General features: G+C 33.0%; 2 protein-coding genes across 5 annotated transcripts in view; both read left to right on the forward strand.

Annotated features, from left to right (window-relative positions):
• LOC140449678 (uncharacterized) lies at nt 1-25,416 on the forward strand. Of its 3 annotated transcripts, none has more exons than XM_072542954.1 (2): nt 1-245; nt 25,292-25,416. In XM_072542954.1, exons 1-2 carry the CDS (start codon nt 95-97, stop codon nt 25,414-25,416), a joined length of 276 nt encoding a protein of 91 aa, XP_072399055.1. In that variant the 5' UTR covers nt 1-94. The 3 variants fall into 3 exon arrangements, with proteins under 3 accessions (XP_072399055.1, XP_072399052.1, XP_072399054.1); XM_072542951.1 differs by lacking the exon at nt 25,292-25,416 and adding an exon at nt 9,811-12,775; XM_072542953.1 differs by lacking the exon at nt 25,292-25,416 and adding an exon at nt 8,295-9,358.
• whd (carnitine O-palmitoyltransferase whd) overlaps nt 25,393-27,589 on the forward strand; it is a 100,489-nt gene continuing 98,292 nt past the window's right edge. The window contains exon 1 of one of the 2 annotated variants that reach the window (XM_072542950.1): nt 25,393-25,715. The gene's annotated coding sequence lies outside the window, so the exon portion shown is untranslated. The remainder of the gene's footprint in view (nt 25,716-27,589) is intronic. The other variant, XM_072542948.1, reaches the window with a different exon arrangement.

Raw genomic sequence — 27,589 nt, forward strand, 5'->3', positions numbered from 1 at the left:
AGCTATCAGCTATCTTCAATGGGACCAAATGTGAAAATCGTCCCTTTGTTCATAATAAAGAATTATCGTTTAGTGAACTGTAACTAACTGTATAATGGAAATGGATATTAAGATAGAAATTAAGAAAGAACTTGAGGAATATGATAATGGATTTAATAGTGCAGACGTACAATATATGCAGAGTCAGTTATCCACAGAAGTAGATATAAAAGATGTTAAAAAGGAAACAAAAGACAATGATTCAGGTGAGGCACTAAATTAAACATGATAAATGCGACGTCAAATATAAACAAGGTACTTTACCTAGTTGCAGTTTTGATAAGTTTTAATTTTCATTCAACTTTAATGTTTCTTGTATGTGAAATTTTTTGGACTTGTGTCCAAACAAATTTTGACAAATTTATTGTGTATATTACTGCTATCAATAATTTGTTGGAGCAGGCACAAAACATTTGTAAAATAAACATTGTACAATCGTCAGTAAGTAACGCCGAATTCATTGATATAGATTTCATTTCCCTAGAAATCATACCCCCTTAATACGCTAGTACCCATTTCCTTGTAGGAAACATACAATACCAAAATTTCTATCACACCTTAACAGCTCAAATAAACTTACTGTTCAAACTTCTTTCACTGAAAAAGGAAGAATAATAATGAATAATAGGGAGTGTATATTCATTAATTATTGTCATTAAAATCGTTCCATTGTAAGTACTAATCTATATATAATATGCAACTACATAACTTAAAATAAACTGTTATTTTAATTGATATAATTTAATTTTGTTAATAAAGAGTATGTGAATATGCTTGGTTGTATTGTAATTTCAGGTCACTAACAGTTGGTCCAACACATCAAAAAATAGGTTCCGGCACATTTATCAGCCACCCAATTCCGTGAAAAATTTTTGTAAATCTTGAAAATATACATTATTTTAAGCTATTTACAAAAAAAAAATTTGCGGAATTTCCATTTATTTAAATAAAAAATGACTTTGAAAATTGAAAATTTCACACTTTGTGGGCGGCCATATTGAGAGTTGACTGCGACGTTTCCAAATCTATAAAAATGTATAGTATCACAAATATTCTCTATAAGTTAAATTTTATGATATATTTTTTGAAGGGAATACTTCTTTTTACGTAATATACGTGCATAAACACTTATTACTCTGCTCATCGACTTATATAAATACTATTTTAGAATATAATGATAATCTAAATGCAGCAATTGAACATAAATACTAGATAATAATGAAAAATAAAAATGATCAATAAATTCTGTATTATATTTAACAAATTTTAGAAATTACTAAAATTATTAAACAAAATTTTTAAAGAAAAAAATTAGTTTCTTATATTTTAAAGAACTGAAATTCTTCTTATTCCTCTTTATAAGCAATTCTGCATGTTCATTGGCGGATTAATACCTCTATGGAAGGCTGTCATTCCACTTATCTCTTGCTATTTTGATGACACTGGTCTCCTCCATTCTGCTTATGTTGTTATTCCATGTTTTTTTTCAATTTTGTGTTCATTTATTTATACACTGTACGTTACGTTTTCTTCTAATTTCAACACTTATCTTTTGATCTCCGAGCGTAGTTCCTGTAATTTTTCTTATTACTAAAGAACTTAAATGTGCGGTGTTATTATAAAAAAATTAACAATTAAGTAATATATTAACGATTCATTTTTAAATGAGGAACACTTTACGTTTTTATACTAGCTTCAGTGGTAAATATACAACAATTGGAACTATATGCAATAGACTAATAGTTTACCTGTGCAAGGTCGATATGGAAAATCGTGGAAAATGTTAAAAAATATATATTGAACGTCTTGTTATGTTTAGCAGACCGATGGTGATCTACAAACGTCGGTAGATCATCTCATAGCCCCAAAAAGGAACTCAATCTATCCTAAACTAAACGAAACTAATTAAGATAAAATATATTAATCGGTGTGTATTATTAAGATAAAAATATACGAGTTCCCTTCCTGGGGTGTGAGATGACCTACCGACGTCCTACGGACGTCGGTAGGTCATCTCACACCCCAGGAAGGGAACTCAACCTATCCTCACCTAAATAAATATAATTAAGATAAAATATATTAATCGGTGTATATTATTAAGATAAAAATATACGAGTTCCCTTCCTGGGGTGTGAGATGACCTACCGACGTCCTACGGACGTCGGTAGGTCATCTCACACCCCAGGAAGGGAACTCAACCTATCCTCACCTAAATAAATATAATTAAGATAAAATATATTAATCGGTGTATATTATTAAGATAAAAATATACGAGTTCCCTTCCTGGGGTGTGAGATGACCTACCGACGTCCTACGGACGTCGGTAGGTCATCTCACACCCCAGGAAGGGAACTCAACCTATCCTCACCTAAATAAATATAATTAAGATAAAATATATTAATCGGTGTATATTATTAAGATAAAAATATACGAGTTCCCTTCCTGGGGTGTGAGATGACCTACCGACGTCCTACGGACGTCGGTAGGTCATCTCACACCCCAGGAAGGGAACTCAACCTATCCTCACCTAAATAAAAATAATTAAGGTAAAATATATTAATCGGTGTATATTATTAAGATAAAAATATACGAGTTCCTTTCATGGGGTGTGAGATGACCTACCGACGTCCTACGGACGTCGGTAGGTCATCTCACACCCCAGGAAGGGAACTCAACCTATCCTCACCTAAATAAAAATAATTAAGGTAAAATATATTAATCGGTGTATATTATTAAGATAAAAATATACGAGATAAAAATATAGAAACCAAAACTAATTTAAGATAAATATATATATATATATATATATATATATATATATATATATATAAATTATATATATATATATATATATATATATATATATATATATATATATATATATATATAGTTTTTTTTTTTTTTTTTTTTTTTGTGTCATTGCTAAATTCCAGTAATAGCCTAAAAAGGTATGCGTATTGGACGTATAGCTGACAGACGATGGGGGAAATCTTTTTCTGGTTGCTTGAAGAGCAGCCACGGAACAAGACACCCAGACGCCCTACGGGCGTCTGTGTAGTGCCGGATTAACCGCATTCCGGCTAAAACCTACCACCGTTACTTAGATAGAAATCTAATTTTTTGTGCCCATCCTAACCTAACCCAACCACACCACATTTAACTTAACCTAAATAATACTATTTAAAAAGAAAATATATTAGTGGGTGTCTTTCTCCTACGGAGAAAGAGAAACCGACGCCCTACGGGCGTAGATAGGTCATCTCATGGTCCAGGAAGGGAACCAAACCAAAGCTAACTTAACGCAACCTAAACCTAACCTAACTCATATCAACCTAAACTAACCCAACCCAACCTAAATAAAAAAAACTAATTAACATAAAATATATTAGTGGGTATACTGCTCCTACGGAGCATGGCTAATCGAGGATCTATGGGAGTCACTAGGATATATAGCGGCTCATGAAGGAAAATTTACAAAACTAAAGAACTAACTAAATCAATCTAACCTACGCTAATCTAATTCAACCTAATCTAAAAAAACATACCATACTATACTTTAATATATATATATATATATATATATATATAAATTAGTTATATCTCTGTCTAATGCAATTTACTATGTTCTTAAACCTATCATGAGCATTGCGTCCATATAATGCATCCCACATAAATTGGTCGATGTATTCCGGTAGAAATGGAGAGCTCATCACTCCAAGTCGTCTTAGGTATTGTTTAAGACGAGACCAATACCCTTCTACCTGATTTGTACAGACCCCTGTTAGTGGATCTTTAAAAAATTTAGAGTGATTCACAGTTTTGTGAATATACCCTAAATTTTTTAAGTTGGAATATCCCTTCCACTGGTCTGTCCAAATTTCACTACCTTCCCGGACGTGTTTTTTAATAATCTCCACTAATACCTCTCCTTTCCTACTTTCTATATATGTTATGTACCCCCTTTTTAAAACTATATCGTACATTCCCAAAACCCATTGTTCTTTAATTATTCTACCACGGTTATATTTTCGTTTTGTTACAACACTTTCATCAATTTGAACTGTGTGTCCTTCTCCACCTGCAATAATAAGAATGTGAAAAGTAACTAAATGTTAATATTTTGTATTGTTATTTTACCCAATAAAAATGGTTCTTCCTCTTGTAAAAGTTTCCAAGAAACCACATCTCTCAAATACCGATATATCTGTATAACAGATCGTTTTTCCAAATTAATTATTTCTGCGGCACTTTTAACTGGCGCCTGACTTGCCCAAAGCCACATTACATAAAATAGAGTCCTGACTGGTACTCTCAATCCTTCAAAAAATGTACCTGTACATACGGAATAAATTTTTTTGCATTTGCCGCACCAAAAACCATGGTTTAATTTATACCCATTTTTCTGTTTCACTACACATGGACGTCGACATTGTCTAACTTTACATTTAAATTGTTCTTTAAGTAATCCAATATTTTGTAAATATTGAATTAATTCAGTATCGCTTTTTTGTGTTATATTATTTATGTCAACAATAGAATTCACTTCCATTTTTCAGGAATAAAACCAAACATAAATTAAACTTGTTTTGACAATTTATAAATTTCATCCAGAGATATTTTGATTTGTTTAAATAAATATCATTTAAAAACTGAAACAAACCTATCACAAAAATTGGCAACCTCGCACAGTCGCTGTCAAACTTCAATCCAAAAAGCCATAATAAATCAAACAGGTTATATGAGCAAAATTTATTATTTTGTTGATATCAACAAATATTTCATTATAATCCAATGTTCTAATAAAAATTACTAAATATTACACACTAATATGATATAATTAAAAGGTTAGTAGTAATATATAAGTTTGTTTTATAAAAATATGTCTCAAATTAGGGTCGCTAATAAATGTGCTGGCACCCAAAAAATAATTTCTAAATTTACTAGACAGTTGGGACAGGGATCAGCGAACTGATAACAAAAACATATTACAGTAGTTGGTACAGCAGACTAGAGCGAAGCTTTATATAGTTGGTTCGCTATTCCCAATCCAAACTGTCTAGTGAATTTAGTAATTATTGTTTTGCGAAGTTAGTTACGTTTTAACAGACTAGAAGTGGCTTGAAATTACTATACAACCAACCACACATACCCATAGACAATATTTATATTTATAGTAAATACACATAAATAAAATAAAATTTTACAAATTACTGACAATCAATATTTATTTATTTGCACCATACAATGTATTGATAACAAATAATAAACTTATTTAGTGTACAAAATAAAAATAATTTGAAGAAATAAATTCCACAAAATTAAGCAGTCACCAAGTAATCAGAAAACATCTTACAGCATACTTAATTGTTGACATTTTACTAGGATGAAATCAACATAAATTTTTATTTTTATTATCTTATAAAATAAGATAAGTATAGTAAGAGGAGGCAAAGAGGATTTAGCAAAGCTAATACATGATACTATAACAAATACAGCAAATATTAGTAATTTCCAACAATTCATTCAGTTATTATCAGATCCAAGAATACATTTAAATGTTGTCAAACTAAGCCTAATAAAACACTCGTTGTACACACTGTATAGTATGTGGAAATAGTTATCACATCTCATGTGCTGTGAAAATCAAAGTGAAATTCTTCAAAATAGGGAGTTGACATGTAATTTGTTGCCAAAATAGTGATGGACAACCCATTGAATCATTTAGTGCCATTGCGACAGAAAATTAGTGGTTAAATAGGCTGTTAGCTGAAAAAAAATGATAAGTACAATTTATTATTAAATAACAATAATCTAATAAAATCAAATAATGAACATTTGCTAGAAAAATTAAATTTATTGAAATCAGAAATAACCAGAACCAGAGTCTCACAAAAACTTAATACAACCGTTAATGAGGGTTTAATAAAAACTCAAGGTAATGAAGATAATACGGCCAGTGTACAGTTAACGAGTTCTAAATACAAAACAAATAATGAAACTGACTCAAATAAAAATTTTAATGATAAAAACACCAAACATGTTGAAAGGAATTCCGTTTGAGTTTACCAAAAGTACAAGCTGAACATAGCCGCAAATGTCAAAAATATTTCGGTTTGGCAGTGTTGGCATGTTTTTATAATGCATAGTTGTATGCTTCAAATATAAAGAGATAAAACTTTTAAAAAGTACATTTTGATTATACTACTTTATGAATTCTGTAATTTTTAATTTATATGAAGCAATAACGAGTAAATATTTGTTTCTTTCGAGATTAATTGCAAACATCTATTGTAATCTGGCAACTGCAGATTTGACAATTGCCAAATCTATCCCCTAATCCATCAAAGGGTAATTGCTAAAAAATTTCTAATAATTAACTGCAATTAATCTGCAAAGAAACAAATATTTACTCATTGTTGTTTTATATAAATCAAAAATTGCAGAATTCATAACATAATATAAACAAAATTTACTGTTCTAAAGCTTTATCTTTTTATATTTGAAGCATACAGCATCTACATTATAAAAACACACTGCTATGCATAGTTTGCTCTAATATTACTTTCCAAAATAAATAATGTTTTCAAATGAATTGGGTTATTAAATGCCTTAACGGACTTATGCCAACTTTTGTTTAATATGGTTTCTTCGGGATGTTGACTTATTTGTTGTTCTTTGTGGTATGAATGTGTAGGTGATGTATTTTTAGTTTATAATTTATTGTTGATTTGGAGAATACCTAAAATTTGTTTTTTTTGCTGCAAGGAAATATTTTTACAGAAACTCAACAACAAGAATAAAAACAAATATATCTATAAGAAATATATATAGTAATAAACAATGTAGCAATGGGCTGCTTGTGTGGCCCCCCAATTAGACTGTTAGGTCTTCCAGAGTATGTTGTACAATATTACAGTTGTTCCATAATATTCTGAAATTTCCCATAAAATCTCCAATAGTCTTCTATACAGCCATTAAATCTTGAATTCAGCCAATAAATACAGCCAATAAACTAAAATATAAAGAACAACTTGTATTAAAGACACATTAAAAGGGGTTTAACTTCCTTGCCATTTTACCAAATTACAATGAAACAAATAGCAGATGGCAAGGATAAAATGAAATATGATTATTATTAAACTTAGTTAAATTCTTTGTAAGATTCCTATATTTAATTTATTTAATCGGTGTATTTTGCCAGTGATGACCTACAGCGCAGAAACCCTAACACTCACAGGAACAACAGTGAGTAAACTACAAGTTGCGGAAAGGGCCATGGAGAGAGTAATGTTAGGGATTTCTCTATGTGATAGAATACCCAATGCTACTATATGCAAAAGATCAGGAGTAGCAGACGTTATTGAAAGGATAACAACACTAAAGTGGAACTGGGCAGGTCATGTAGCAAGATCAGTTGATGACCGGTGGACAAAAAGAATTTTGGAATGGAGACCCTTAATACAAGCTAACAGAAATAGAGGTCGACCCCCAACGAGATGGACAGATGACATAAAAAGAGTAACTACAAATTGGATTCAGATGGCGCAAAATCGGACTAAGTGGAAAAGCATGCGAGAGGCCTATGTTCAGCAGTGGACGTTAGAGGCTAGTTGATGAAGATTCCTATATGCATATAACTGAAAAATGTGCTTTGGAAAGAAGTGAGGTTACGATTACGAATATTGAAAATGCTGTCAGAATTATAAAATATTAATTACAATGAAAGTACTCACCCCAAGAGAATTCTGCAGACCATAAAATGAAGCTTATTATAAATCTTACCTTCTTTTATAAATTTTAATTATAGACAAAAAACATATCCCACTATGCCAGAAAAGCTGATTGACAGAAAGTAAGTGGGAGACTGAATGAAGTTAGCACAGATGTCATAGGATGTATGCCTATGATGGAATTAGCTTTTCTGTCAACATAGAACAGAATATTTAGTCTACCGGACAGAAAGAGAGAGAGCGAATATTTATTCTACGGGACAGAGAGAGGGAGAGAAAAGAAAGACGTAGGGCGCCAACTACTTTTTGAAGAAATAATAGTAAAAACGAAACTGGAGGTTAAGGAATTAATAACTTAATAAAGAAATTAAAATAGAATGATTATTTAAATACAAATTAATAAAGATGGGACGTTTATAACGTTACAATAGACTTATTTGTTTTTATTCCTATTGTTAATTTCTGCAAACATTTTTCCTTGCGCCAAAAAAAAAACAAATTTTTATAGTTTGTTTTATATTTTAGGTTTTCCCCAAATCAGCAATAAAATGGAAACTAATAAAACATCACCTAAGCATTCATACCACAAACAACAACAAATAAGTCAACATGCTGAAGAAGCCATATTAAACAAAAGTATAAAAGTTGAGATTCAACAAAAATTTTACAAGTGTGAAATTTGTTTTAAAACATTTACTGTAACAGATAATTTGAAAAGGCGAACACATACTGGAGAAAAACATGCTGGGGAAAAATCTTACAAGTGTAAAATTTGTCTTGGGCAGTTTTCACAACAAAGCAATTTAACAACGCATACAAAATTATATACTGGGGAAAAACGTTACAAGTGTGAAATTTGCTTTAAAACATTTACTACAGCAAATAATTTAAAAATACATTGGCGAACACATACTGGGGAAAGGCCTTACAAGTGTGAAATTTGCTTTAATACATATACTACACCAGATAATTTGAAAATACATTTGCGAATACATACTGGAGAAAAACCTTACAAGTGTGGAATTTGCTTTAAGACATTTACTAGAGTCAATAATTTTAAAAGCCATTTTCGAAGACATACTGGGGAAAAACCTTATAAGTGTGAAATTTGTCTGAGGCAGTTTTCTCAGCAAAGCAATTTGACAAAGCATAAAAAAGTACATACTGGGGAAAAAAATTGCAAGTGTGAAATTTGCTTTAAGACATTTACTACTGCAGATAACTTGAAAATGCATTTGCGAACACATACTGGGGAAAAACCGTATAAGTGTGAAATTTGTCTTAGGCAGTTTTCTCAACAAAGCAATTTGACAAAGCATAAAAAAGTACATACTGGGGAAAAAAATTGTAAGTGTGAAATTTGCTTTAAGGCATTTACTAGAACAGATATTTTGAAAATGCATTTGCGAACACATACTACGAAATTTGCCTAAGGCAGTTTCTCAGCGAATTAATTTGATAAAACATAAGAAAGTACACACTTGAGGTAAATGTTACTAATTGTGAAATTTGTTTTAATTGGTTTTCATACATCATTGTGTCAGATCAAACTAAAGAAAGTTTTTTCATATTTAAAAAAAAATTGGTTTGATTCAGGTCTTGAGATATGGTTGAACAACCCTTTTTTGTTTAGAAATGAAGAAGAAATATAGGTTTTCTAAAAATTAATATCAGTAAGAAATTGTATTAAATTAAAAGGAATAAGAAGGAAGTGCTGGAGTCTAAATTTACGGTAGAATAGAATTTAATTTAGTGAAAACCATAGTTAGTTGTTAGAAAAATATTAATTAGTGTAAAGAACGATATTTATTGTATGACAAATATTTAAATTCATTGAATTGCTGTATACATAGAAATAAAAAAAGGATTTTAAAAACTTCTGAGTATTAATTTATATTAAGTAGAACTTGCTTGTTTGACATTGTATATTATTATATGTTTCTTATAGACATTTGTGTTTATTCCTGTTGTTGAGTTTCTGCACAAATATCTCCTTGCACCAAAAAAAAAACAAATTTTTATAGTTCATTTTATATTTTAGGTATTTCCCAAATCAGCAATAAAATAGAAACTAAAAATACATCACCTAATCATTCATACCACAAACAACAACAAATTGGTCAACATCCTGAAGAAACCATATTAAACAACAATGTAATAGTTCAGATTGGACAAAAACCTTACAAGTGTGAAATTTGCTCTAAGACATATACTCAAAAACGTAATTTGAAAATACATTTGCGAACACATACTGGGGAAAAACCTTACAGGTGTAAAATTTGCTTTAAAACATTTGCTTCATCAGACAATTTGAAAGGACATTTGCGAGTACATACTGGGGAAAAACCTTACAAGTGTGAAATGTGCTTTAAGACATATACTACAGCAGAAAATTTAAAAATACATTTCCGAACACATACTGGAGACAAACCCTACAAGTGTGAAATTTGCTCTAAGACATATACTCAAGAAATTATTTTGAAAATACATTTGCGAACACATACTGGGGAAAAACCCTACAAGTGTGAAACTTGCTCTAAGACATATACTCAAGAAAATAATTTAAAAATACATTTGCGAACACATACTGGGGAAAAACCTTACAAGTGTGAAATTTGCTTTAAAACTTTTACTGTATCACATAGTTTAACAATGCATTTGCGAACACATACTGGGGAAAAACCCTACAAGTGTGAAACTTGCTTTAAAACATTTACTGCAGCAAATTATTTAAAAATACATTGGCGAACACATACTGGAGAAAAACCTCACAAGTGTGGAATTTGCTTTAAAACTTTTACTGTATCAAATAGTTTAACAATGCATTTGCGAACACATACTGGGGAAAAACCATACAAGTGTGAAACTTGCTTTAAAACATTTACTGCAGCAAATAGTTTAAAAATACATTGGCGAACACATACTGGAGAAAAACCTTACAAGTGTGGAATTTGCTTTAAAACTTTTACTGTATCAAATAAGTTAACACTACATTTGCGAACACATACTGGGGAAAAAAGTTACAAGTGTGAAATTTGCTTTAAGACATTTACTACTGCAGATAACTTGAAAATGCATTTGCGAACACATACTGGGGAAAAACCTTACAAGTGTGAAATTTGTCTTAGGCAGTTTTCTCAACAAGGCAATTTAACAAAGCATAAAAAAGTACATACTTAGGAAAAAATTCCAAGTGTGAAATTTGCTTTAAGGCATTTACTAGAACAGATATTTTAAAAATGCATTTGCGAACACATACTGCGAAATTTGTCTAAGGCAGTTTCTCAGCGAATTAATTTGATAAAACATAAGAAAGTACACACTTGAGATACATGTTACTTATTGTGAAATTTGTTTTAATTGGTTTTTCATACATCATTGTGTCAGATCAAACTACAGGAAGTTTTTTCATATTTAAAAAAAAATTGGTTTGATTCAGGTCTCGAGATATGGTTGAACAACCCTTTTTTGTTTAAAAATGAAGAAGTATAGATTTTCGAAAAATTAATGTCAGTAAGAAATTGTATTAAATTAAAAGGAATAAGAAGGAAGTGCGGGAGTGTAAATTTAAGGTAGAATAGAATTTAATTTAGTGAAAACCATAGTTAGTTGTTAGAAAAATATTAATTAGTGTAAAGAACGATATTTATTGTATGACAAATATTTAAATTCATTGAATTGCTGTATACATAGAAATAAAAAAAAGAATTTAAAAACTTGTGAGTATTAGATTATATTAATCTGTAGGTGTAGAAAGTAGGAGAGAAAGCAAGAAACAAGTAGAACTTGCTTGTTTTACATAGTTTATTACTATATATATTTCTTATAGATATATTTGTTTTCATTCTTGTTGTTCAGTTTCTGTAAAAATATTTCCTTGCAACAAAAAAAAACAAATTTTAGGTATTCTCCAAATCAACAATAAAATATAAACTAACAATACATCATCCACACATTCATACCAAAAAGAACAACAAATAAGTCAACATCCCGAAGAAACCATATTAAACAAAAGATGGCATAAATCCGTTAAGGCATTTAATAACCCAATTCATTTGAAAACTTATTTGCGAACGCATACTGGGAAAAAACCGGACAAATGTGAAATTTGCTTTAAAACATTTACTTCTCCATATTATTTAAAAATGCATTTGCGAACACATGCTGGAGAAAAACCTTATAAGTGTGAAATTTGCTTTAAGACATTTAGTGCTGCAGATAACTTGAAAATACATTTGCGAACACATACTGGGGAAAAACCCTACAAGTGTGAAATTTGCTTTAAAACATTTACTTCATCTAATTTAAAAATGCATTTGCGAACACATGCTGGGAATATAAATATTTTATTTCAGCATATAATTTAAAATCGCATTTGCGAACACATACTAGGGAAAAAGCATAAAAGTGTGAAATTTGTCTTAGGCAGTTTTCTCGGCAAATCAACTTGATAAAATCATAACAAAGTCACGCTTGAGAAAAATGGTACTAATTGTGAAATTTGTTTTAATCAGTTTTCTCTGCAAAGTTAAAAACACACTTGACAACACACATCGGAGAAAAACCTTTAACATGTGAAATTTGTTTTAAGGAATTTTCCTAGCAATGTAATCTGAAGAAACATTTGAAAAAACATATTGGAAAAAAGGTGTAAACATTATTTTAAACAATTAACTGAATGTATACTTGGCATGAATATGTCTCCATAGATCATTGTGTCAGATCAGACGTTGTATAACCAAAGGAATTTTTTCCATATTTAAAAAAAGTTTGCTCGGTTTGATTCAGCTCTCGAGATAGGTTGAATACCTCGTTTTTATTTAAAAATGAAAAATAAATATAGACCTTCGAAAATGAAATATTGTTAAGAAATTGTGTTATATTAAAAGGAATTTAGTTTAGGAAAAACCATATTTAGTTGTTATAAAAATATTAATTAGTGTAAATTTCAAATTATTGTATGACAAATATTTAAATTCATTGAATTGCTGTATACCTATATGTAAATAAAGGATTTAAAAACTTTTGAGTATTATATAAATCAACCTGTCTGTGTAGAAAGTACTAGAGAGATCGTTTTAAACTGTGAATGAAAATCTAATAAGAATGGCTTAGGAAGTGTTGCCTATCAATATAAAGAATAGAGGGCCAAGAAATTAAATATCGGGAGAAAAGGAAAGGTAACTTTGTTTTTAATTAAAACAAAAAAGAAGAGTTCAATTTTGATCGTAGTCACCATTGACATATAATACAAATAGATCGAGTGTTACAATACAGCAGAAATAAATTAGAAATCAAAGATGTGAATTGATAGGAGAGTGGAGAAGGCGCCGCAATACTAAGTTAGTGACTCCCTATAGAACTGGTACATCTAGAACAATGGTGGTTTTCGAATTGAAATGAAATGCAATCTTTTACTTTCATTTTAACGTCTTTTCTCCTCGTAAAGAGTGAAAAATATAGTTTTTTTCAAAAATGAACTGGAGATGCATGTTGGAATACAAGGCTATTCCTAGTATTTTACTTTTGACATGAAATGTAACATAAAGCAGCTGTTGTGTAAACTTTTTTAATAAAAGCTCGAAGCTCTGCTAATAGTTATCTCTCTCGGTCAACACAGGCTGTCCTTGATATCGATATCTAGTCACCAGATATATACCCTACACTTTCTCGGTAGGGTCATAAATAATGTTAAAACGAAAACGAGAATTTAGTGCTAATGATTAAATAGATAAAGTTTATTCAGATTCAGACTATTGACAAACCAGTGTATTCATAGTTTTTGCAATGGGTAGTTCACGAAGACATTTATGTGCCCTACGAAAAAGTCGACGACAATTGACGAAATTGCATGTAGACCAGTGGTAAGTACTATTATTTAATTTAATTTTTTGTTTGAATAGAAATATTTTCTTAATATTGTTCTGAAGCTATTTTCTTGTGGCATTTTTAATTAATTGCTATTTAAATGGGAATAAGCTACAATTAAAGGTTAAAGTAAGTTTATTGACGTTTCAATTTCCACATAAACATTAGTAAATTAAACAAATTTTGTTTTTTTGTTACTTGGTGAAAAATTCTTCTAATAATTTAATTTTATTTGACTCATTTATATTGACAATTCAGATATACATTATACATTTTAAAGTAGATGACTTTAAAATGATTCTGGGACAACTTTACTTGAAGATAGTTCATTTTTTTGTTACTTGGTGAAAAATTCTTCTAATAATTTAATTTTATTTGACTCATTTATATTGACAATTTCAGACATACATTATACATTTTAAAGTAGATGACTTTAAAATGATTCTGGGACAACTTTACTTGAAGATAGTTCATTCGATTACATGAAATCAACTTTAACTTGAGAATATCCGTCAGGAAAAATCACAGCATGTAATTCGTCTTTAAAAAGACAAACACATGCCATGATGACAGTAAAACTCTCCTGTCAGTGATTCTATAGTAAATTATGAGGGAAAACCAGGGAAAAAACCTCATAATACTATCCCGACATGGTAAGTATTTGGTCGTGCATTTAGTTTACTTTCAATAAAAACCAAATTTTGATTTTATATGTTTGTTATTTAAAAAACATAAATGGTGTATCGTCTATATGGTACCGACTTACTAATACTGGTATTTTCTTTTTAATAACTTCCTCTTTTAATATGGGTAACCGGATCCTACTACATTCTGCCGAGGAATTTGCGATACAATTGGTCTCATTTAGCATAATTAGAGCCACTTCTTTGATTTTTCTCTTTTTACCATCTGTTTCTTTTAGGACTATATTTGAATCATTCCATTGAACCCCATGTTCATTATCAGAAAGAACAAAGAATTGTATTTATAAAAGACCTTGTGAATGCGATCAGTTTTATTTAGGTGAAACATCAAGGCCATTAAATGTTAGAATAAGTGAACATCAATCTTATATTAAAAATAGAGAATTTGATAGATCTCAAATATGTAAACACTCATGGGGTGGTTCTGGCGCATGTACATTTTGTGGCAATCTGCTAAGAGCATCTGCATTCTGAATTTTTGAACCTGGTACCTAACATATCTCGTAATGATAAGCAGATAACATAAGAGCCCATCTAAGAATTCTGGGTGACAGTATCTCTGGAACACCTTTTTTCAGATTAAAAATACCCAACAAAGGTTTATGGTCGATTTTTATGCCTATTTTCCTGCCATATACATATTCATGAAATTTTTTATTGTCCGAGATTATGGCCAGTGCTTCTTTGTCGATTTGGGAGAAATTTCGTTCAGTAGATGATAGAGTAATGTCCTAACACAGGTTCTTTTAATAAATCGAAAGCTTTTTGTTCTATGAAACGCCACTGCTGTTGTGTAACAACAATATTTAATATTTTTATTTATTTTTGTATCATATCATTATATCACACTGTATATTAGTTTAGATTTATAAAATTCCTTTGTACCATCTAATAATCTGTACGGCGCCGATAGCTTGCATTCAAATAACTTTCTAGACATAAATTTCTAAAATCGTCAAAGAATTATAACAATGAAGGGATTAATGATTTTCAAATTATCGGTTTGAATCATTCGAAAATTCGCAACATTAACGAAAGTTGCAAAATAGGTACCCTTCTCAGGTAATTTTACCAATGAAAGGAAAGTCGAAGGTATTTTAAATGTAATCATATCCTTTATATACGTCGAGGGTCAGGGGGACGATTTCTGAATTTTGAGAAACGATTTACGAGCGTAGTGATTCAAGGTAGTTGGAATCAGTTCGAATCCAGCATTGGATGAGCGCTAGGCTCCTGTCCGCGCTAGACCTCAGAAGGTTTAACGCACTATCGTAAGCATGTTATCGGCGTCCAAAATACGTTGTTGTAATAATTGTTAAAGAAGTTAATATTTGTCAAAGAAGTATACAAAGTGAACCTATTTCACTAAGGGCAAAACTTGTACCCTAAGGGAAAAACCAGCGACCTATGACTAATGCGCGAAACAAAGGCATCAGGACAAGGTGTAAGGACAAATACACCTGCATCTTCCCTCAACTGCCAGGGAACGTCCTTTCGGAGCAGTGCATGTTACGGATTCGCAATTGTTACCTTGTCCTTTAGAAAAACATGATAAAAATTTAAAAGTCCAAGAAACGCTTGCAACTCGATTTTATTGGTTGACGCAGGCGCATCAGTTATAACCGCAATTTAGTCTTTAGTGGGCGTAAACCATCTTCACTAATTTGAAAACCAAGAAACTCTATGGTTTTTGTTCGAAAAACGCACTTTTCCTTGCGCAAATGCAGTCCGTCTTCCTGGAAACGCGATAACACCGCGCACACTTTTGAATCCAAGTCTATTTCTGAGCTACCGACTATTAAAATGTCATCATAATAAGGTAGTGTACCAGGAATACCCGTTAATCTAGTGTCTATGAATTTTTGAAAAATTTGTGGAGCCACTGATATACCAAACTGTAAACGATTGCATTTAAAAGCCCCTTTATGCGTAATTATTATTTGTGCTTCAGCAGCTTCGCGGTTGGCACTTAACTGTAGATAAGCTTGCGCCATGTCCAGTTTTGCAAAAACTTTACCTCCCTCAAGTGTGGATAAGATACCCTGTACGGATGGCACTGAATAAGGTTCCGGATTTAACGCTAAATTCAATGTGTATTTGTAGTCATCACAAATACTAATCTCCTCGTTTTCTTTGCAAACAGTCACGATTGAGGTGTACCATTTTGGGTGCGTAATCGGCTCTAAAACCCCTTGCGCAATAAGCCTGTCCAGTTCAACTTCGATTTTGTCTTTTAGCGCAAATGGTCTGCATTGGTCTGCAGGCTTAACTAAGTGAGGGTAGCCAGATATGGCGAAAATTCCACCGAGCGATTGCCGGTATAAGCAATCCCCCACTTACTGGCCAACGGCTTCGGGCGGATGAGCTGGTAAGTGACAGGGCACTCTTTTGTCCGAGGGTTGGGAAACTGGCCCTAAAGGCGAAGGAACCTCAGTAGAGGTCAAGGGCATAAGGATGTAGAAGGTCGAGGACAACCACTACATTAAAGATTCCATTGAATAGTCCTAGTATAAAATCATATATGGTAATGCTCACAACCAAATACGATTCCGGAGTAAGTTCCCCAATCGGATCTCCGGGGGGGACAGTTATGAGTACCTATGAAAAAGAAAAAGCAGCAAAACCACAATATTTAAAAATTTGCACATGGAATGTGAAAACTATGGCAAGGAGTGGAAAAATAGACAATGCCATTCAGGAAATGGAAAGAATGACCATTGACATAATGGGAATAAGCGAGATGAGATGGCCCGGAACAGGAAGCATTGACAAAAAAGATCACAGAATATTCTACTCAGGGTCACTAGATGGAAAACTAGAGCATGGAGTTGGTGTGATAATAACGAGAAAAATTAGTAGATGTATTTTAAATTTTTTCCCAGTGTCCAACAGAGTAATACTACTGCAAATAAGAGCCAATCCAGTGAATGTAAACATAATACAAATATAAGCTCCCACTGCAGATAAAGACAACGAGGAAGTAGAGACTCTCTACCAAAGCATAGAATAGAACGAATACCTAAACACGAAGTCAGCATCATAATGGGGGATTTCAATGCAAAACTTGGGGCCGAACGGAAAACGTCTCTAATCGGACCTTTTGGGTTCGGACAAAGAAACGAAAGAGGTGACAGACTAGAAATATTCGCAGAAGATAACAAGCTAGTGGTTCTAAACACATTTTATAAACTATCATCGAGGAGATTGTATACATGGAAGGCACCAGCAGATAAACCCCATAACGTAATTAGAAACCAGATAGATTATATATTGGTAAATAGAAGATTCAGAAACAGTTTTAAATCTGTCAAAACATATCCAGGAGCGGACAATGAATCTGACCACATACCTTTAGTGGGAGTCATGGATGTGAGACTGAAGACAATAAAGAAAAAGTCTAGACCTAACTACGACATGACAGCACTGCAACATCCGGAAATTAAAAAGCAATTGGGGGAATATATTAACAACCAAGTTAAACAACTAAAAGAAGAAAATAACATCCAACGAGAAATTAATCAATTCGAAGAAATAATTAAGAAAACTAAACAAGATCTGCTAAAACCAAACAAAGAGACAAAGAAGAAATCTTGGATAACTCCAGAAATCCTTCACTTAATGGAACGCAGAAGGTTAATTAAAGGAAATAAAGATGAGTATAAAAAAATGCAGGCTTACATCAGAAGAAAAATAAGAGAAGCTAAAGAAAAAAAGCTGTAGAGAAATGTAAAGAAATAGAAAGACTACAAGCCAAGCATGACAATTTTAATGTACACAAAAAGGTAAAAGAAATAACGGGTACTTTTAAAAAGAGAACACAAATGAAACTCATAGACACCAATGGAAAAGTAATCATTGACACCCAAGAGATGAAAGACAAATGGAGAATATATTTGGAGACACTTTTTCAAGATCAAAGAACTGATTATAGGCATCCATTTTCAGAGAGGATGACGGGCCCGGACATACTTAAATCCGAGGTAGAAGAAGCAATAAAACGGATGAAAAGCAGGAAAGCTGTAGGGCCTGATAATATCGAAGTTGAATTTTTAAAACTCTTGGAGGAAGAAGGAATAAATTGGATCACGGCTGTCTTCAATAAAATATACAATACAGGAATCATCTCTGATAAATGGCTAGAATCAGAATTCATAGCGATACCTAAAAAACAGGGGGCTAAAAAGTGCGAAGAATATCGGACAATCAGCCTAATGAGCCACATGTTGAAACTGTTTCTTAGAGTCATCCATGGAAGAATTTATAAGAAGTGCGAGGAACAAATAATATCTGACAGACAGTTCGGCTTCATTAACGCAGTGGGTACCAGAGAGGCACTTTTCGGAGTACAGGTACTGATTCAAAGATGCAGGGACGTTAACTGCGACGTATACGCGTGCTTGATCGACTATGAAAAGGCATTTGACAGAGTTCAACATCAAAAGATGATAAACATTTTAAAAGAAGCAGACCTGGATGACAAAGACCTCAGAATAATTTTAGAACTATACTGGAATCAGACCGCATACATGAAAATTAACGGAGAAGAAACAGATCACATAAAAATATGTACTACGTGGAGTTAGACAGGGATGTATCCTATCGCCGTTGATATTTCATATGTACTCAGAGAAAATTTTTAACGAGGCTCTCTACGGAATAGACGAAGGCATCCTTCTAAATGGTGAAAGAGTAAACAATGTGAGATATGCCGACGACACCATGGTGATAGCAGATAGTTTAGAGGGACTTCAGAGGCTAATGGACAGAATAAACGAGTACAGTCAACAGTACGGACTAAACATTAATACCCACAAAACGAAACAAATGATTATCAGCAAGGAGAATATAAATGGGGCTCATCTATACATTAATGGGACGCAGATAGAGCGAGTAAAACAGTATTGCTACCTGGGAACTATTATAAACGAACAGTGGAGCAATGTACAGGAAATAAAGTGCCGCATAGGAAAGGCAAGAACGGTCTTTAAAAAAATGAGCGCCATCTTCAAAAGTCACAACATATCCCTAGATACAAAGATGAGACATTTGAGATGCTATATTTTCTCTGTGTTGTTGTACGGGGCGGAGGCATGGACGCTTACAGACACCACTATTAAAAAACTTGAAGCATTTGAGATGTGGCTTTATAGAAGAATGCTGAGAATATCATGGACAGCAAGGATCACGAACAAGGAAGTTCTAGAAAAAATGAAGAAGGAACCAGAGATTGTGTTTACGATCAAACGCATAAAATTGCAATATCTGGGACACGTTATAAGAAATCAGCACCGTTACTCCCTGCTGCAGTCTATATTGCAAGGTAAAGTCAAAGGTAAGCGAGGACCCGGTAGAAGGAGAATATCATAGCTGCGGAATTTAAGAACATGGTTTAAGAAAACCTCAACGGAGCTGTTTCGAGCCGCAGCGAGCAAGGTCATGATTGCCAATATGATTTCCAACATCCGAAACGGATAGGAACCAGAAGAAGAAGAAGCGCAAATGGAACTTAAAGAGCTTTACGCATAACCGGCTTTACATTTTTGTCCAACGAAAAACTTACTGGGGGACTCAGGTAAGATCCCAAATCTGTATTAAATACATCTAGGTATTCTTCTGAATAATTATTCGTTGATAAAATTTGACTTACCCCAGCTATGGTTAAACCTAAAGTATCAAACCAGTCTCTTCCGAGTAGACTGGCGCGATTGCCTTTAGTGACTATGAGAGGAAGTGTCGCTGATCTTGGACCTGTCTTTACCTCCACTTGACACTTACCCAGTATGGGTGGTATCACTGTGTTTTGGTAGTCCCGTAAAATAATACTGGATTTATCTATTTTAGGTCGATTTTCACTAAAGATTTCATGGTAGGTTGATTTGCTTATCACTGAATAACTCGCGCCCGAGTCAACTTCCATTTTCACTTTTTGGTCATTGAGTAGCACATCTACTAAATATTTACCGGTAATGCTATCAGACGTCACGTTATTTAACCCATGAAGGACTGGAGTTGCCATATGGCAACACTGGTATTGACGTACGAATCTTATTATTTTGAGGTTATGTTAGTTTGTTTTGTTTCCAAGAACGTGCCGGTCTGCAGAAAATAAGTGATTTGAAGATATACACCTAACAAAAACTTAATTCGTTGGTGTTTGTGAGATTTTATAGTCACCGTTTTTGATAGTTGTAAAAATGGATATAAGATTTGTGTAAGTAGCTCAATTTGTCAATTACTTCTGAATAACTATTACATCTAAGTGGCTAAAGTAACAATTATGCTCTAATAGAAAGGTCATTTTCCCTCTGTGAATATTTGACAACCCTTGAAAAAAAGCGATCTTTTACAATATTTTGTTTTTATTCATCGCGTTGCCATATGGCAACGCTAGTATCTACAGAATCGACAGACATCGAAGAAGATGCAGTTCAAGCGATGGATATTACCCAGGAAAGCAGCGGAAGTTTCATCCCACAAACTACCTCTCAAGTGAAGAAAATTGAATACGAGTCCCTAAATTGGATAACGGGTGATTTGGTCGACAATGCCGCTAGTTTCCCAGAATATAGCTACGAACCATTCAATACGTTGACAACAGTCGAGATGTTCGAATTATTTTTCGACGAGGATATAATTAGTTACATTCTCAACCAATGCACGAGTTATGCACTACAGAAGAACTTTCCCGACCCCAAAATTTCCGCAGGAGAAATGAGGTGTTTCTTTGCCATTTTGATTCTATCGGGGTATAATTGGCTCCCGGGAAAAAAATTTTACTGGGATACGAAAGGCGATATGGGTAATGCAGTGGTCATTAACGCTATGCGAAGAGATCGGTTCCTTACAATTTGGCGTTTTTTCCACCTTGCAAATAATGAAGCCATCGATGAAAGGGACAAATATTACAAGATCAGACCCTTAGCTGACTATTTACAGAAAAAATATAAAGAATATTACGTCTCTGAAGGCGAATTAAATTACGACGAATCTATGGTGAAATACTTTGGACGCCACTCATGTAAACAGTTCATAAAAGGAAAGCCGATTCGTTTCGGATACAAAGTTTGGTGCCTCAACACTAAAAGTGGGTATCTTGTAAGCTTCAACATGTACCAAGGAACCGATCCCAAAGCAAATAATCATTATTATAAAGTTTTTGGAGCATGTGCGGCTCCATTCGTCACAATGCTCGATGAACTGCCCAATGATAAATCAAGATTACCCTACAAATTTTTCTGCGACAATTTATTTACGAGCCTCCACCTTTTGAAACATATAAAGGATCGTGGCTATAGCCTTACCGGAACAATACGGGAAAATCGCATTCCCAAAAACTGCCCTATAGAATCGAAAGCTAATATGCAGAAACGCAAAAGGGGTGATGTAGAGTAGATTCTCGAGAGAGAAACTGGTATTATAGTTGTAAGATGGTTGGATAACAGCGTCGTAAGTGTAGCGTCAACATGTTATGGGGTGGAACCACAATCGCTCGTGAAAAGATATTCACAAGCTGAAAAGAAAATCATCCAGGTTCAAAGTCCATGCCTGATTAGTAAATATAATAATGCAATGGGGGGCACCGACCTAATGGACGAAAATATAAACCGCTTTAGAATAGGAATGAGGGCAAAAAAATGGTACTGGAGCTTGATTACCTGGATGCTAGATGCGACTATACAAAATGCGTGGGTGCTACATAAAAAATCCGGCAACAAGTTGACACAGTTAGAGTTTAGGCGTGAAATTGTGCAAGCCTATCTGACCAAATACGGAGTGCCTGCAAAACAAGGTGGCCGACCGTCTAGTTCACTCTCAAGTCGTTCCTTTCATAGAGTATCTGATGATATTAGATACGATGGAGTTGGGCATTTACTGGAACCAGTACCAAATAAAAAGAAAATTAGGTGTGCAGGTGAAGAATGCAGGTCGATCATGAGAACAAGATGCGCCAAATGTGAAGTAGGTTTGTGCACAAAGTGTAATGTTAAATTTCATACACAGCTATAGAAAGTTTTTTGCCGATTATCTCTCAATTTCATAGAATATTTTTTACTTTTATTTCATTCGGTTAATGTAGCCATAGGAACCTAGCGTTGCCATTTGGCAACAGGCAATATTTTTAGGTTTTAATATATTTAATAATTATTTTTGTCTTTTTCTAAGTAAGTTTTGTCCATTCATAAGAGTTATTTGTATTATTTATGTAAAATAAAGATTTTCGAAAACTTCGTCCTTCATGGGTTAATGAAAATTCATAGTCACTACTTTGATAAAAAACACTCTGAGTGTTCTCCGAAATCGGCTCGGTTGTAATAAATAAGCTTCACTTATGGTATCGTATGGTACATTTATTTAAAACACTACTGTACACTCTTACAAAGTTACTTAATCTTAAATGTAATAGTACTTAGTTGACGTTGTGCTAATACGTGCTATCTCGACTTGCCATCTTGCCGTTAATTTAGTTATGATCCCCCAAGATAAAGTCGTTGCCTCTTTTATAATAGATCTTGCAACACTCAGCAGTCGTTCATTAGTGGGTCAAGTTTGTTTTACATAACCTACGACAACTTTGCGTCCGCGATTAATGTTATCGCTGTTTCCTCGTGTCCTATCGCTATTTTCTCAAGGAATTCTAATGCATCTAAAAATGACTGCAGTTTACCTGCGCTTCCATCAAACTCGCTGGGTAACACCTTGCTTGCGATATTTAAAAATTCGTTGATTGTAAGAGCCATACTTATTTCTTGCTCTGTGTCGCTATGTTCTTCCTTCTTTATAGGTTGTTGTTCCTTTGTCACAGGTAAAGAAGCTGGCTTAAAATCTTCTACATTTTGTCTATATTCTTCATCCGAAATGTTCATAATCTTATCGTTTAAAACTTTTCTATCTCCAGTGAGTCCTTGTATTTGCAATGATTCGGCCATTTCAATGAAGGTATTTAAATCTTCTTGTCTAATTTGTACTCCATGGTATATAAATTGTAACAAGTCTCTTAGTGCTTCGTAAGTCACGTTTGTCAAAATTACTATAGGATGTTGACAGGGATTTGCCTTAAAAATGTCCTTAAAATATGGGCTACAAACTGAAAGAACCTTTTTATGTGCCTATTTAGCGAGATTAAACGCAGATTTATTTAACGCAGAAATTATCATACTTCATAAAAAAGGGGATGCTACCGACCTCAGGAATTACAGGCCCATAAGTCTACTTTCACATATTTATAAACTATTTACAAAAATAATTACGAAACGACTAGAAAATAAATTGGAATTTTATCAGCCCATACAACAGGCGGGTTTTAGAAATGGCTATGGAACAAACGATCACCTACTGGTAATAAAAAATCTTATAGAAAAATGCACTGAATATAATAAACCACTAGCTTTAATATTTGTCTATGAAAAGGCATTCGACACCGTAAATCAACAAAAAATGTTGGAAACCTTGACAGAATGCCGAATTGACTATCGGTATATACATACAATTAAACACATATACCAAAACGCAACAGCCAGTGTTAGAGTGGGTGATCGTCAAACCCAGAAATTCCCGATACAACGTGGAGTACGCCAGGGGGACACCATATCGCCGAAACTGTTCACTACGCTTTTGGAATATATATGTAAAAGGGCAAAACTGACCGACAAGGGCATAAACATAAACGAAGAAAAGCTTAGCCATCTAAGGTTTGCAGATGATATTGTACTAATAGCTGATAGGATAGATGAGGCCAAAGAACTTTTAAATCAGCTCTACCTTTCCTCGCTAGAAGGGGGATTGAAAATAAATATATCTAAAACCCAGATGATGACAAATCTTGTAGTCAGCGAAGATATATGCGTAGGAACAAGATCCATAGACCAGGTAATGGCCTATAAATACCTAGGTCATGAGATTCGCATAGGAAAAGATAACCAAACCGTTGAGCTTCTCCGTCGTATAAGACTGACTTGGGCAGCCTTCAGCAAGCTGAACCATATTTTCAAATCGTCTGATATCCTGAAAGAACAGGAGTGGCTGATGCAGTAGAGTAGCAACACTAAAATGGAACTGGGCAGGTCACGTGGCTCGAATGACAGATAATAGATGGACAAAGCGGATACTGGAATGGAGACCAAGAGATGATGCCTACCGAAGCAGAGGTCGTCCACCAACACGTTGGACTGACGATCTAAAACGTTGTCATAGGAATTGGATGCAAGAGGCACAAGATCGAAATAGATGGAAAATTATGAGGGAGATCTATGTCCAGCAGTAGATAAGCGAAGATTGAATGATGATGATGATGATTTAGCGAGATAAAAACTTTAAAATTATTTTCGTTACCCGACTCATCAAATTTTCTTAATATTCTTCAATATATATTTGAAAATAAATAATAAACTTCACCTTTACCAAATATCACTATGTTATTAAGAATTCTTCTCACTTTACCAGTCTGTTGCTTCTGGTGACAGTATCGCACCCAGTGGGGGTTTTGGGGATTGAACCCCCCAGGGCACTATTCCGACACTGTTACTCACAAATTTTAAGCACTCAAGATGGAAGTAGCATAAAAAAAATTCGGTGCCCAACCAAACCAAATAGTTCTAGTTTATTTAGTGTCGTAATTCTGTTATCTAGAGTGCATCCGGATACGCCAACTAGCTTTATACTTATTAAGCTAAAATATTCATATTTTTACATGTTTTATTATAATCTCTCAAACCCAGTGTTTTATTTAGAAATATACTTTTTATTTATACCTTACTTTCCCCTGATACGCTCCTGGATTCTGTATTAAATATTTCGCTAATAATTAGCAATAATTAATGTATTTCTAGACAGAGAAACGTATCGACAATTATCGATTTTATTACGTTATAATAAATATAGACCGCCGAAATAGATATGATGAAAACAAATATCTCCCATAATATAGGCAACTTTAAGAATTTCTCATTTTAGATCTGGCAACGCTGGTGGAGATGAGAGCAGATATGACACCAGCTGGAGCGGCTATAGTAAATCCAATTTCCAATTCCAAACAATCCAAACGAGTTGTGTTTGTTGGGTTGGTGTTGGACTGTTGACTAACCGGGTTTTATTACATACTGGTTCTCGACAGTTTATTAGGAAAGGTGCTTGTGTGGCAATTCGGTTTTCGTTTTTGTTTATTTTGAATTGTTACTGTTGTTTTTTTATTGAATTAGATCATTTAAACTGTTTTGTTTTTATTGTCATACCGACTTAGTATTCTATGCAAACAATGCGGTTTCTGTTATTTTAGTGATCTAAATACCTCTCTCTGTGAATTGTGAAGATACTTTCTGATTGCGTTTTTAGAGACTGTTAAGCTGTTTTACTTACCTTTGACGACCAAGAGTTTCAAGTAAGTAATTAAAACTTTTATTTTTCAGAATTAACCTACTTTTTGTATCAAACTGTTACATGTGGTCCTACACTAAAATTGAATCCAGAGCTAACTGGCAATGAGTAGCAAAGATAAATCATTTCATTTGCTTTTCTAATAGTTATATAATAATACATATTTTGATGTATTATGAAGCTACATATGTTTGCGGAAAATTCGCCTAACTAAGTCATTTTCTAAAACTGGTCCTACCAATAGTAAACTTTGACTTTGCTGCTGCACAAATAATTCAAAACTACTTAAATCTGACCTAAATAATATATTTAATCTATAAAAAACACTCTAGCTGTAGTAACTGCAACGTTTTCATTGACATGTGACCTATAAATTAAGTTTCAACAATACACCTACAAGGAAATTAAATTGATATTATCTCAACTATAAGGATATTGCTCGTTTTATTGACTGTTCAACAAATTGATTACTTTCCGTTGCCGTTTTGGTATCATCATTGTAACAGAATGTTTCTGTTTTCACATATGATTTTTGTTTGGTTTGTTTTAGTTTATGTAAGCCATGTGAGAATTGGCCAATCTAATAATAACAGAAATTGATGGACTTTGCACTTTGTACTCTCATAATACCTTGTACCTATAAATTATTGTTTACATTTTTGCTCTTCACTCATCCTTCAAAACTAATTAGGATAAGATTAGGAGATTTAAGTGCTGATACAAGTGATTCAAGTAGATGGATAGTTTTTTAATTTTCTTAAAAACTTTATTAGTACTTACACTATTTTAATTTAATTTCATATAAGTATACATTTTGAACAAATTCTGTAGTAAAGACATAGCTGCCCTTAGTTTTTTTTGTAATGGTCTGTTTTTTATCTAAGGAATGATGCTACATTTATTAGATTTAAATTTAGATTTATTTTAAGACATCTTAAATTAAATGTCTCCATACAGGAAGACCCTTATTATTGATATCAACTGTGGTACTTAGCTCTTTTATTTTGATTTTGGTTATAAGTATCAATTTCTGTCAACAAAGTTAACCTATATAAATAAAAGAATCTCTTCTTTTGTTATTTTTCATTACCAGTAAATTCCATAAAAAGAGATTAAAATGAGATTACCTAATTACTTACATATATTGTGGCATAGTATTCGATTACATTTTTTTTCATTCATACATTTTTTACAAACTAGATATACCCTTTTCTACTCCAAGGTATTGCTAAGTTAAAAAATTACTTATAATTCTAAATATCTTCCATTACTGGCTCTAAGATCCCTCAAAGTATTCTTCCAAAAATTTGAAGGAAGAACTCATCTGTCTTTGATAAGCACATACCTTTTTTGGTTTGTGTACAATGGTTCCACTTGGCTTCAATCTTTTTACTGCCATAAGAGTTTTTAATATATAATAAGCCAACTTACTTCAGTATGACCAGTTTATAACAGATGTCTAAGAAAAAGGTGTGAAAAGCCTTGTTAAAAAGAATACCAGACAGAGAATCCTCTATTACACTCTCATATGTACAAAAAAACAACTACTAGACTTTCCTTCTATGTATACCTTCTCTTGGAAGTCCTTCAAAGTTACTGCCACAAGTATTATTGATACCTCAATGCCATTTTGCATCATATATACTAAAATAGTTCACCTTTACCAGGAAGATATCCATACTCATAATATTGTAATGTTACTTCATTATATACAGACAACCTTCTTTGTAAGACACTAATGGAAACTGTATACCAGACTGAGGAGTGTAGCTTGCACATAGTTCATACAAATAAATTATCACCTTTCTTATGCATTAGATACTGCAGTGGTGTTCCTACAGTTTTTGAAGTTAAACTACAAAAAAATTAGTATCCTTC

Source organism: Diabrotica undecimpunctata, chromosome 9, assembly GCF_040954645.1.
Source record: "Diabrotica undecimpunctata isolate CICGRU chromosome 9, icDiaUnde3, whole genome shotgun sequence".
NCBI lineage: Eukaryota > Metazoa > Arthropoda > Insecta > Coleoptera > Chrysomelidae > Diabrotica > Diabrotica undecimpunctata.